This window comes from Habropoda laboriosa, unplaced genomic scaffold, assembly GCF_001263275.1.
Source record: "Habropoda laboriosa isolate 0110345459 unplaced genomic scaffold, ASM126327v1 scaffold5, whole genome shotgun sequence".
In the NCBI taxonomy this organism is placed as follows: domain Eukaryota; kingdom Metazoa; phylum Arthropoda; class Insecta; order Hymenoptera; family Apidae; genus Habropoda; species Habropoda laboriosa.
Genome location: NW_017100161.1, coordinates 2,917,753 through 2,930,868, shown reverse-complemented (window position 1 = coordinate 2,930,868; position 13,116 = coordinate 2,917,753). Strand labels below are relative to the sequence as shown.

General features: G+C 39.3%; 1 protein-coding gene across 1 annotated transcript in view; it reads left to right on the top strand.

Annotated features, from left to right (window-relative positions):
• LOC108578119 (coronin-2B-like) overlaps nucleotides 1-13,116 on the top strand; it is a 19,109-nt gene that overhangs the window by 4,128 nt on the left and 1,865 nt on the right. Inside the window, 5 exon segments of the mRNA XM_017941386.1 lie at nucleotides 10,769-10,966; nucleotides 11,315-11,431; nucleotides 12,542-12,856; nucleotides 12,950-13,113; nucleotides 13,115-13,116. The exon segment at nucleotides 13,115-13,116 is cut by the window's right edge and continues 50 nt beyond it. Coding sequence (XP_017796875.1) covers nucleotides 10,769-10,966; nucleotides 11,315-11,431; nucleotides 12,542-12,856; nucleotides 12,950-13,113; nucleotides 13,115-13,116 — 796 coding nt within the window.

Sequence of the window (13,116 nt, the reverse complement as noted above, 5' to 3'; positions counted from 1 at the left end):
TCTACAATCTAATATAACCGAAAATTTTCACAAAAATATTCATAAAATACCGGTTCGTCGAGTATTGAAGAATGCAGGGTATCAGTCGCGTGTTCCAAGGCGAAAGTCAATTATCGATAAAATTAATCAGGATAAAAGATTAAAGTTCGTCAATGATTATATTGCAAAAGAAAACGACTTTTTAGACATTGTGTTATTTTCTGACAAGGCGAAATTCAACATTTTTTAAAATAACGAGCGAATTTTAGTTGGGAAATCTCCTAACGCTCAACCAGAGCCAAAAAACGTACAGAGTACTGTGAAACAAGAGGGTGGGGTGATGGTTCGTGGTTGCACAAACTGAAACGATGTCAGTGAACTTGTTTTTATAGACAATCCAATGGATCTGTTTTAAAGAATATCATTTAAAGAAAAGTGTGCAGAAATTAAATCTTGGGAATACTGCTTACTTAGTACGATAAGGGATCGTTTTTAATACTCAACATACGTTACCAACCCCACAAAAATCCCCAGATTTGACTTAATCGAGCATCTTTCGGCTCCTTTGGAAAAATTTGTCCAAAATCACGATATAACGAATAAAAAGCAAAGAAAATTGGTATATTCAATGCCAGCTCGATTAAAGGCAGTTATAAACACACTAAAACACAAATTTACAAGTGTGCCAATACTTTTCTCTCGGTAAAAACTGCTACTAACCATACATTTTATCCTTTTTATTTTCGTTCTGTAATTAACTTAACCTAAAATTACAGATTCAGTAGTTACGATTAATAAAAAGAAAATTAACCAAGTATCGCGTTTTTCCTTTCGTTTACACGCGTTTTTCTAATTAAAAGCCAAATGCGCCAATATACTTCTCTTCCTCACTGAATATCTGTTTCATTAGAAGAATGTAATCGCTCGTAACGTTTACTCATTATCGAAGCGCGTGTCTCGGTCGGTAAAACACCTCAGTAGGTACGAATCAAAGTTCAAGATGTTAAAACCGGAATTTCCATAATCACAGTCGCTCAATCGATTATCAACAATTCCAATCAATTAAAAATTCTAAATCTTACAAAAATAAAAAAAGAATAACGAATTTTCACAGCGGTGCTTTAGGCGGACGTATTGAAGCCGTTCGTTTTTACGCGGATTTACATCGAAGAAGGAAAAGAAACACAAGAACACGGGATAAAAATTAGAGAGAGAACAAAGAAACCGTATGAATCACGCAAGTAGATTTCCTGAGACGTCGTCTCTCTCGGTTCTTCGTCGTCGTTCGTTCAGCTCTTTCTCTAAATACGAATTAAACGCATGCGGGCGGTAGAAATTACGCGACGGGAGTCGCTACGCCCTTTTTTCTTTCCCCTCCCATCTTACTCTTAGGAAGAGTAAGCCGGATGGCGGGAATTAGCGACACTTGTCGAAACGTGTGGAATCTGAACGACAAGGGAAATTAATAGAAAAGAAGGATCGTCGGATTTGAATATGATCGATCGATAGATCGACGACGGTAGAGCTTTATCGAACCTGTTCGAAAGTTGCGATCGCGAGAAGTGCGCATTAACCGCGACCAAGTAACGTTACGAACGCGTACTTTTTTCCCTTCTCATACTCGTCTTCTTCTTCTTCTTCCGACGCCACCTCTTCTTTCTTGTTCGAGGCAGAAGCGTCGACGAAAGAATAGAGGCTGTTGCTACGACCGCCCAAGTATTAGGTTGGTACAGAAATAACGAACGTTCCTTCGTTTCGTAATGGTAAATATCGCAATTTATTAAATGCTAGGTATTTTTTTTTTTTTTTATTTTTTCATTCGTTAACCATTTCTACGCGTGAGCAATCACACTTACGGATTTTATACCGTGTAATATAATTTATGATGAACTTATATTTTTGCGTTAGCTCGGATTTAATTTTTCATAGACAAATATTTCTTTTTTAATTTTCTAACGTAGATGTTTCTAGATTTGAACATTGTGTAACTGTGACAACTGGAAGAACTCGTTTATTTCTTCTCTTTTAAATCGTAGCTTCGTTATTTTTCTCACGGACAAAGTGGAATACATAGGCTCGTCCTTTCTCTACCTTCGTCATCCGCATTGATTTCGTAGCGTGACGCAAGCGAAGGCGTAATCTAAAAGAATTATCCCCGCGACGAAATCAGTTCCTCGCTCGTCCATCAAATATTCATCACCTGTCCAGCGAACATCAATCTCTATATCCATAAAGATTCTTCCTCTTCCACCTCTCGATAAAAATAAAGAAAATCATCGTGTGTCGTAACCTCCCGTTACAAACTACGTCCACAATAAGCGATTACAAAATCACGAACGTTGCGCTACAATCTCCCAAAAAAAAAGACACGGTACTTCATTATTTCCGCATCAACCTAATGTTTCAATTCACTTTCCGTGACTCATTGGAAAACTGAGAATTAACCTGAAAAATCGTTCGTGTCGAATTCTCGCAATATTTACCGCCACGCTTCGAATCGAACATTCACTCCCTCTTGTTTTCTTCTTAGAAGGTAGAGGAAGAAGAAGAAGAAGAAATCGATCGAGAACGATTCATTTCGTAATATTGTCGCGGTTCGTTTGCGCGTATGATTGGATTGGATTTCGTAATTAGACGGGCGCCCTCGTGCGGTTCCCCTTTTTGTTTCTTCCAGTAAAACGGAAAGCTTGCCGCTCGTGTGCCACGAGCGCGAGTTTCGAAGTGTAGTTGAATTTCCTCTCCTTCTTCACATGCATGGGTCCTGGCTTGTGTTCAATTACTACGTTCCTGTTGTGCACTGTCGGCGACCACCGTCTCACAGCGCACGTGTACCGGCTGCCTGAGCTCGATTAGTATCAAACATGACCAACGATAAACAGGTGAGTGCTTTCGGTGTGTTTTTCCTGCGACGACACGATTTTTCTTTCTACGATCGAACGAACGAAAGTGTTCTCCGGTGGTTTTACCAGGGTCTTTCCGTTCGGGATGAAACGGTTCGAGAGATAGATCGATCGATGATTTTAACGGCGAAAGCAACCGAGCGTTGTTACGGTTAACCGGCGATCTTTTGTGCAAAAGAAATCGATGTTTTTGATAGCGAAAGTAACCAGGCGATATCTAGGCGTTTTTCTTCCGGGTATTGCCGCGGATAACTGGAGATCTTTGAAAGGAAATCTCCGTGTTTTTCAGAGTGGAAGCACAGTGGCAATATTTCACGGAGTTATTCGCCTTTTGTTCCCTAATGCTACGGATAACCAACGATCTTTCAAAGGAAATCGACGAAGATAGCAAATAAAAATATTCGAAAGGAAGTACAGTGGATGCCGGTTAAGCGGGACCGCCGTTTATTTGGGACTGAACAACGGATTGTATACACGTGTTTACTTACTTATCGTTAGCTTTGTTTGCATGCTTAAACACACATTTGTATCCAAGACCGAATATTACATACGTTTTTCAATAAATCGTCTTTGGCTTCATCTTTTACGTTGTTCAGACTTTGCCTGTTGAAATTCGCTCTTCTGGGACAAATTAGTCCGGTCCCGATTAACCGGAATCCACTGTATATAACTTAAGAGAAGAAAAGAGTCAACATATCTAACCAGAGATCAATTTTTCTACATCCGTGAAGTTACTAAAAGGAAACGAATTCCTTCGAGTTAAAAAGTTGCGGATGTTAATATTCATTAGCGAAAGCAATATACAATGTAGCGAGGTGCTTTTACCAAGGTACCTATTAGCCAAAGGAAACAGTTTCTGCAAACTCGCCAAAGGGGTCATCTTTCAAATGTAAATGGCGAGTCACTCTTGAAACGTTCGACGTATGTACATTCGTCATGCATACTGTTAATTATCTTAGGACGATACCAAACGTGTCGAAGCTCTGAAAATAGGGGTATATAGCAAGCTGCCAGAGACTCTTGTTTGTAGATCGATGCCACGGGGGCGAATCTAGAGCGCAAAAGAAGAAATAAACTTCTACGACCTCAGTGTGTCAAGGCGTTGTTTTATAACCAGGATGATCGACGTGGAAATAAGTTCGACACATGTCGCATCGTTCCTTTATTTCTATCCTCGTTTTCCTTTTCTTCGTTCGCAACAAAAAAGGAAGAAAATTAACGACAAACCAAATAACTCGGTTTATCACAATTCGAATCGATCTAGATCTTCCGTCTATCACAGTCTGTTCTATTCTTGTCAAATAAAGTACCATTTTCTGTATACACCAGAATGCACCTGTATACTTATCAAATTCTGAACTATCCGAGAACACTTTTGTAATTCACGAAACCGTGACATTTCCCGTTCGCTGATCTATGTTAAACTAAAGAGCACAGCGTCGTACCTATTTTGCACCGTAGTCTCCGCCGATGCTGTCGCGAGAGAAAGGTTGCAGAAGAAACGGCACAACGAATCGAGATATTTTTATACTCTCGACGATGATGCACACTACACATGTACATACACGCATTTGCCCGTCTTCAATTTCTTATTGTTCGTATTTTTTTTAATCTTGTTCAAAGGTGCTCCTTTCATCTTGCACAATAGGTCGTGTTATCTGCATGAAATTTTTGTATCATACGTGTTTACTATTTTTCTTTCGTTCAACAGATACGCTGTATTGCTGTAGCAATTTAATTATACTTTTCCACGTTTTCCTCTTCTTCTTTACATTTCAGGATGTTAATAATGGTAATGTTGCGATCGGAACGGTATTGTAACTGCAACAGACACATGATTAATATTGCACGCGGCTAACATTGCGCACTGGTGTGACCCTAATTGCAGATAGCGTGCCGCCGCGCGATTATTACACGCGAAACACGATCGATTCGCTTGAATTATCTGATCATCCGACAAGTAGAATTGCGACGAAGAATGATTTCCAATAATAGCGATGATCGTGCGATACCGATCGTTCGATGGGAATAAAACCGTAAATTGCATACTTCTGATGCATCCGAGAATCGGTTTTCGATCGTTCGTCAAAAAGTTCGCGATACGTATCATCTTTTCACCTACTATTGCCGTTCTTTCTCTCTTCAATTAAAAATCGAGGAAAATTGCCGTTCCGAAGAAAGTTCTCGGAATTTATTATATCGATGCAATTATTCAGTGCGCCATGTGGGTCATACGTGATCCGCGATCATCGCGGGCGAAACTTTCGTCGGACGAATAAAGATATTATTCTAACCTAATATTCTATATTTTTCTCTTCTTTTTTTTCAATTACTATATTTAGCTTCTTCGGGCACGATTTTTGTTAAGTTAGAGGGAAACGTCGGTAGGAGACTGTGCAATCAAGTTGCCTACTTTTTTTTATTACTATAAATATTGGAATTAAAGAAAAAGTAGTGAGCTGAAAGTTTGGAACCACTGTGCATTCAAAGTTGTAGAAATATTTCCAGAATTTTTATTCGTTCAGATTGCTATCGATCTTGGCAATTTTTAGGAAAAATACTAAACGCAAACGCACTAGCGGCCAAAAATTTGTAACCACTGTGCATCGCAAGTTACGCAGAAATTTCCAGAATGTAATTTAACAATTTTAGAAATTTTTACCATTCAAATTGCTATTGATCTCCGCAACACTAACTCCAGGAGAAAAACTAAACGCACAAACACACCAGCGGTCAAAAATTTGGAACCACTACTGCAAGTTACCCAGAAATTCCTATTGGATTATGGGAGTTATTGGTTGTTAAATAATTAATAATCCTTGTTTTAAACTATAAACTTTTATTAGACACAAGGAAGGTTCGCTTTTCTACTTGATGGTAAGAGCACTGTCTACGGACTGAGAATGCTCCTACGCAACGCCCCAATATTGCCTACGACCCCGCTTGGGGCCGAAGGGCCTTTTGTCACGTATCATAAACATTTAAATCTTTACTAAACAGAGGTGGTAAGGCTAAACGGATTTCTCCGAACGTATACCAAAATATGTCAGGACCGTACGAAGAATTTTTGTATCCAGCGTCAATGTATCTTGTATGATATATCAAAGAAAAAATTCTTAATCACATTACAATTTTTCTTTCTTGTTTTCTAATTTATTGAGTTCGTCTTCCTTTTCATTGTTGATATTCTTCTTCGATTTTGATCACCCTATTCACAGTTTTTTTCCAATTATGCGGTTTAATACTGTCCATTTCTCTTTTTATTAATTCAACAACTTGTTGATGAAATTTCGGGCATCTATTTTTTCTTCTTATATTCAATTTTAATTGAGCCCAAATCATTTCTATTGGATTAAATATGCAGAAATATGGTGGCAATCTCAGGACAGTATGGCCGTTCTTCTCTGCTATTTCATCAATAACATATCTTTTTTTAAATTTTCCAATTTTCAAAATTTCTAATAATTCATCTTTGGTGTAATTGTCTTCAAAAAATAAATTATATTTTAATAAAAAGTCTTGAATTTCCACCTTCGAACTTGACTTGCACGGAATTTTCTGGACCTGTCTTGAATGGTATGGTGCGTTATCCATCACTATCACACTGTTAGGCTTTATGTTTGGTAATAACTTTCTTTTAAACCATTGTTCAAATATGGAAGCCTTCATATTTTTATGGTAATCCACATTACAGTCTTTTGTAACCACACAATTCCAGACAATTTGGCACCCATCCTTCTTCACTGCCGCAATGCAAAATGATGAGTCTTTTTCCTATACTTCCTAGTAAGGCGTTAGATTAATTTTTGTTATATCTAACTGACTGATAAATCTAACAATTCCCATAAAAAGATTTACCAATTTCAAAAATTAAAAATGAAACTTACAAAACATTAGTGGCAAATTTAAATTGGCGCGAAATTGAAAACTATCGACCACAACGTGTCGGCAGTGTTCCCCCAAAGAAAATCCAAAAGTTTCCACGATCGTTTCGCTTTTCAATTACCCCTCACACCCACCTTTTCATCGACCACCTCAAATTGCCTGTTTAAAGACCACGATTCAATGGATCTACGATGCAGGAAGACGAAGCTTATCCTCCGCGGATAATCAGCTGTTGTTCGTAAATTGCTTTGTAAACGCGTGAATCACATAGGACGAGGAACGACAGATACATCAAAAAGTACCGACGTTCCTTCCACAGACATCGTCCAAAGTCGCAAGAAAATGATTTGTTTCGCGCGGTGGGGTTTATTGGCCAACGTGTTCTACGATCGTGCGACACGCACCGTGGTATGAAAATGTGACGTAAAGTGACGCATAAACGTACCGTTAATCTACGATCAACGGCTTTAACGGTTCGAATTTCGCATGGTACCGGAACGAGAGGCCCGTTCGACGTGTATATCTCGTTCGTTATTGCGAGAAAAAGTCGCATAATTCGCCATGTCTCGCCGCGCTTAGCTGCCCGCCACGCGCACCACGCGCGACTAACTCCAAAGATTTCACATTGTCGTGATGTTTTTCTTTTTTTTTTTTTCTAACAGCACCGAGCGAGATTCGGACGTCAGAATCCAAGTCGAAACGAACCTGCCGGTGTGTGTATCTTCGTTGTTCCGCTATAAGAAACGAGAGTTCTCCGTGGAATTTCTTTTAATATCGAGGAAGAGAGATTAAGAGGGTTGCTGTGCGTAGCGACTCGACGAAATAGGCGCTTTTAGAGTAGTTCTTTTTCTCTTTTTAGGGAAACAGTAAGAGGTAATTGAGCGGAAGTTTCTCGGATCGATTAGGATTTCCTTTTTTTAGTTGAAATGCAAATTTATGCGAATCTTCAGAAATGAAGTTTTAAGTATGGTTGCGGTAATACGTGGGTATTAAATAACGCAAATGAAACGAATTGAAGAATTTTTGGGAATTGTGGAAACGGCGTGGCGTGATAGGAAAACATTTGTATGCAAATTTGATAAGAATTTCGAAATTTATAAAAATTTTAATAGGAAAAATTCGCCAAGCTGCGATTATTATTCTAATTTACGCTGCAAAGACACTTTCTCCAAATGCAGAATTTCAAGTGAAAAAATGCGATTCTCAGAAAAACGATTTTAGATGTACACATTTTTCAGTGTGTGTTATTCCTGCGTGCGCTCTTCACACCGGCATAACTTTCACAATTCTACGAATTGCGAAAAACTGTTTCAGTTCTTCACTCCAGACGCTTAGATCTATCGAGTAAAACGTGAGAAAAAATTTTGTTCAATTCTTTCGAATCGCCGAACCGAGCAACCTCCGTAAACATTCTGCATTAAAACGAGCGATCCTTCGTTAACGAGGAACAATAGGCTTCTCTTCAGTTGATTCGATACCTGAGAAAAGTGTGTTTCAGACTTAAAACGATGTACTTCGGTGAGATACTCGAGAATATACGGAATCTCGATTGTATAGAATGAAGGATCTATCTGTCGTTCATCCGTGAACTACTTTACTTACCGAGAAATAGCACAGAGATCAAGGCCTTAGATTTCGAGAGGAAGAATCGCCGTTCTCTCTGTACAGAGAGTGTCGATGTGAATCGACGAATGAGTATGATAACGATAACCGAGTGGGTAGTACATGCGATGAATTGATAACGCGTTCGTTTCCACGAGACTTTCTTCTTCACGGTTTCTGAGCCCGGTGAGAGTCTGATCAACGCATAAATACGTTCTGCTCGTCGTGCTATTGACCTTGCAAGCGGAATAATTCGCTTCGTTGGAGTAACGTTAACGACGGACAGGTCCAACGATCAAGAGCGACCGTGTCGATCTCGATTTAACGCTGTGCAACGACGGCTTCAAAGGTAATTGGACGAGCGAGCGAGCCTGTAGCTTCTTAATAACGATCCTCGTAATCGCTGGATCACGTGGTTAATGAGCGATGTCTTGATGATTTTAGATGTTCGGTAAAAGAAGAAGGTAGTATTAAGGATGAATTTGTTTCTTTCGTATTCGATTAGCGGGAGTAGAGACTTAGGAAAACGTGAACATCTGATTGCTGATTTAAGCGATAGATACGTTTCCTGGAAATTTCTCGATCTAATTGGTTCTCGTTTAATACGATCCTTTGTGTCGTTCGAAGCATTATCGACGGAGAATGGGTTGCTTCGTGTGCCGTTATCGACGATGCGTCGATAGATGATGATAGTCGAACTGTTCGAATAATTCGGGGAATTTTGAAGAGGAATTCTTTATTCGGATAATTTGAATATTTCAAGTGCCTGAATTTCGGATTGCGCGGAATATTTCGTAACTTTCGAATTATTCGAGTTATCCGGATAAAGAATTCGAATTGAAAATTATTCGAGTTATCCGGATAAAGAATTCGAATTGAAAATTATTCGAGTTATCCGGATAAAGAATTCGAATTGAAAATTACTCGAGTTATCCGAATAAAGAATTCGTATTAAAAATTACTTATTCGAAATTCAAATACTCCGAATATTCGAAATTCAAACACTCCGAATATTCGAAATTCAAACACTCCGAATTTTCGAAATTCAAATACTCCGAATATTCGAAATTCAAATACTCCGAATATTCGAAATTCAAAGACCCCGAATATTCGAAATATCCGGCACAATTCGAAATTCAAACACTCCGAATATTCGAAATTCAAATACTCCGAATATTCGAAATTCAAACACTCCGAATATTCGAAATTCAAACACTCCGAATATTCGAAATTCAAATACTCCGAATATTCGAAATATCCGGCACAATTCGAAATTCAAACACTCCGAATATTCGAAATTCAAACACTCCGAATTTTTGAAATTCAAATACTCCGAATATTCGAAATATCCGGCACAATTCGAAATTCAAACACTCCGAATATTCGGATATTTCGAATTATGCACATACTTCAACCGTTCAAAGTTGAAATCCGAATTCCACTGGTATTCGAATGTTCGAACCAAATTTTCGATAATTGCACATTCGAGAAGATTAGTTTCTCAGGTGGAGGAAAGGTATAGAGTCACCTCGAGGCTGGAGAAAAACGTGTTCTTCCGATTACCGATTAGATACGTTTCCTAGAATCTACTACTCGATCTAATTAGTTCTCGTTTCGTATGTTTCTTCAATTGGTCGTCGCTCTAAACGAATTAGAAATAATTTGACATTGGAGAGGATTGGTCCTCAGGTGAAGGCGCCTCAAGGTTATCCTCCAGAGCTGCTTCAAAGGATAGCTATTCTCGACGCGCAAGTTCACCGACCTATCAACACTATAGTAGAATGACGTTATACATTCGTACCATCAGCTTCTACTTGAGAATTCTGATGGCATGAATAATCGTGACAATTAAAAATACGCCTTCGGACATATTTATCGACATAGAAAATTTTATTCACTTCGACATTTCTGATTGACGCTTCCCTTATCCGACTATTAAAAATGCAACCTTTTCGTTTCAGTGGAAGAATTGCTGTGCATGATTAAATTACGACGGTCAATTAAAAATTAAATGCCTCGGGTTATGCTTGACGCGTGATTGCATTAAAATCATGCACTTGTTTTCATACGTTAAAGACTGTCCATAATATATTCTCTAATTTTTTATCTCTTCTCCATTATGATCGACAGCAAAAAATGCAACCTTCTCACATCAGTGGAATAATTGCTATAATTAAAAGACAACAGTCGATCAAAAATAAAACAATTAATTGCCACGGGTAAAAATCATACACTTGTTCCCATAATTCGTGACAATCATATTAAAGACTATCTACTCTCCCGATTCTTCACCAAATTTTTTCCCACGCATCCTTCCAATTCTCCAGAAAAATCTCGACGTCTAAACAGAGAAACGTCGAACTTTCTATCGTTAACGACGTACTTTATGGCGAATTTTTCAGTCGTGGTTCCGCGGCGTACGTAGCAGCAAGTTCCGCCACGTGTACGGAGTGCCGGCGAAGCGGGAGAAATGTTACGACAACATCAAGATCACGAAGAACGCCCACGATTCGCAATTCTGCGCTGTGAATCCCAAGTTCCTAGCTGTGGTGACCGAAGTGGCCGGCGGAGGAGCGTTCCTAGTCTTGCCGCTTGATCGCGTGAGTTATCTTCCTGCTTATCGTGCAATCGCGATTCCACCGTTCTCTCCGCGTACTCTTTACCATACAGACGCGCCCACTGTCGTTGCCTGATAAGTGTATCGTGCGCGATAGGCGCACGTTTTATCGCCAAACGACACCATCCTATTGAATTATACATCGACGCAAATAACCCTGGCATAGCGAATATACACGCTATTGAAACCCCGTCGTAGTACTTAGGTAGAACAGTACTCGAGTACCACGACGAACTGCATTGCGAGTAGATAAGAGAGACGCGTGGTTAAAATACACAAAGTCCGTTTGGATCGTTTAATTAGAGGGATAATTGTGATTTGGTCGTTTCAGACTGGCAGGCTGGATTTCAACGCAAGCAGAGTGACTGGACACACTGGACCGGTTTTGGATATCAAGTGGAATCCGTTTAACGATAACATCATCGCTTCCTGCTCCGATGACTGCACTGTACGAGCTTCCTTCTAGTTCATCGTTATACACCGTGTCCCGTGAAACTGACCTTAGCTATACGTCTCTACGAACCTACGGAATTAATTTATGTAAAAAAAAGTATATACTTTCGTTCAGAAAGTGAGCGCACTTTGCAATTGCATCGGTGCATAGAAATGTATAACATAGCTTAAGTTTGTCTTATACAATTTTTTTCTATATTTAATTGCTGCGAAGATATCGAAGCTCTAGTTTCGTGAGACGACAAGAAAGAGGCGAAGTTCTAACTTTTTCGCCAGGCGTAATTACAACTTTTTGCTATTAAGACGTACTCCTAAGGAGCGAGATTAGTCTGTAGGAAAAAGCAGTTCCGTCATTGTAATTGGACGGTTCGTTGACGTGACGGATTGCTATGTAGCATAAGCGAGTGTGTATCGTAGACCGTGTGGCGTCGATCACTCGGTATCTGTACGACACGACGTTTCGTTGAAGTGGAAACGCAACGCGGTTTTCAAGTTACGTTATTACGTCTTTGATAGGTGGTTTACCACTGTGATAGATTATCGTTGTAAGCAGCTGCGTTGCTTGCCTTGCGGCGACGACGTTTCGGATGACTATTTGATATTTGTCGTACAAACGAGATATGGAATTAATCCATAATCTTGTTCTACTATTTAACTTTACGAACAGCCTACGTTTTTATTGAACGCTGAGATACGTTTCGCTGTTTTGGAACGATACACGATACCGCTTTGCTTGGCAATTTGCTTTATACGAATTTTAGGCGATTTTCATTTTAAAAATTAGTAATTATGTAGAAGTAACTTTTCAGAGAGAAACAGAACTGACGACAATTGTATCAGGTCATTTCATAAGTTCGTGTCGAAAGCGAAAAATATTTTAATGGAGATCCAAGAAAATTCTATAGTTTTACCAAAAAAAATAAATAGCAAAAAGTTGTAAAATGAGAAGGAACTTACGTTTCTTTTTTATCAAATTTAAAGGTTCCTTGGAAATATTGATCTAAATTATAAAATTCGATATATAGGATGACCTAATATTTGCCTTCGAAGAATCTCTACTTGTTCACCATTACTGTCAACGTATTCTTTTTTTTTTTTTTTTTAGATAAAATTGTGGCACATTCCTGACGGCGGATTATCGAGAAACTTAACCGAATGGTTCGTGGAGCTGCAGGGCCACAAGCGTCGCGTTGCCTACATAGAATGGCACCCTGTTGCAGAGAACGTGCTGTTCAGCGCCGGTTTCGATCACCTCGTTATCGTGTGGGATATAAATAGAGGAGAGGCGGTCAGCGTGATCGATAGGCATCCCGATGTGATCTATAGCATATCGTTGAATCGTGACGGTAGCTTGTTAGCGACAACATGCAAGGATAAGAAATTGAGGGTTTTCGAACCGAGATCTGGTATCGTAGTCTCTGTACGTAGCAGTTCGTTATTTCTCTCTCTTCTGTGAAACTTCTTTCTTGAAATTTAATCAACCAAGTAATCCTCTTGATTGTACGTTGAACAGGAAGGTGTCTGCCATGCCGGAACAAAAGCTAGCAAAGTGGTTTTCCTTGGGAGTTCTGGACGTCTCCTGACAACTGGCTTCAGTCGACACTCTGACAGACAGTACGCCATTTGGAGCCAGCATGATTTGACTGTTCCATTGACGTGTGAAACTATCGACTCCTCCAG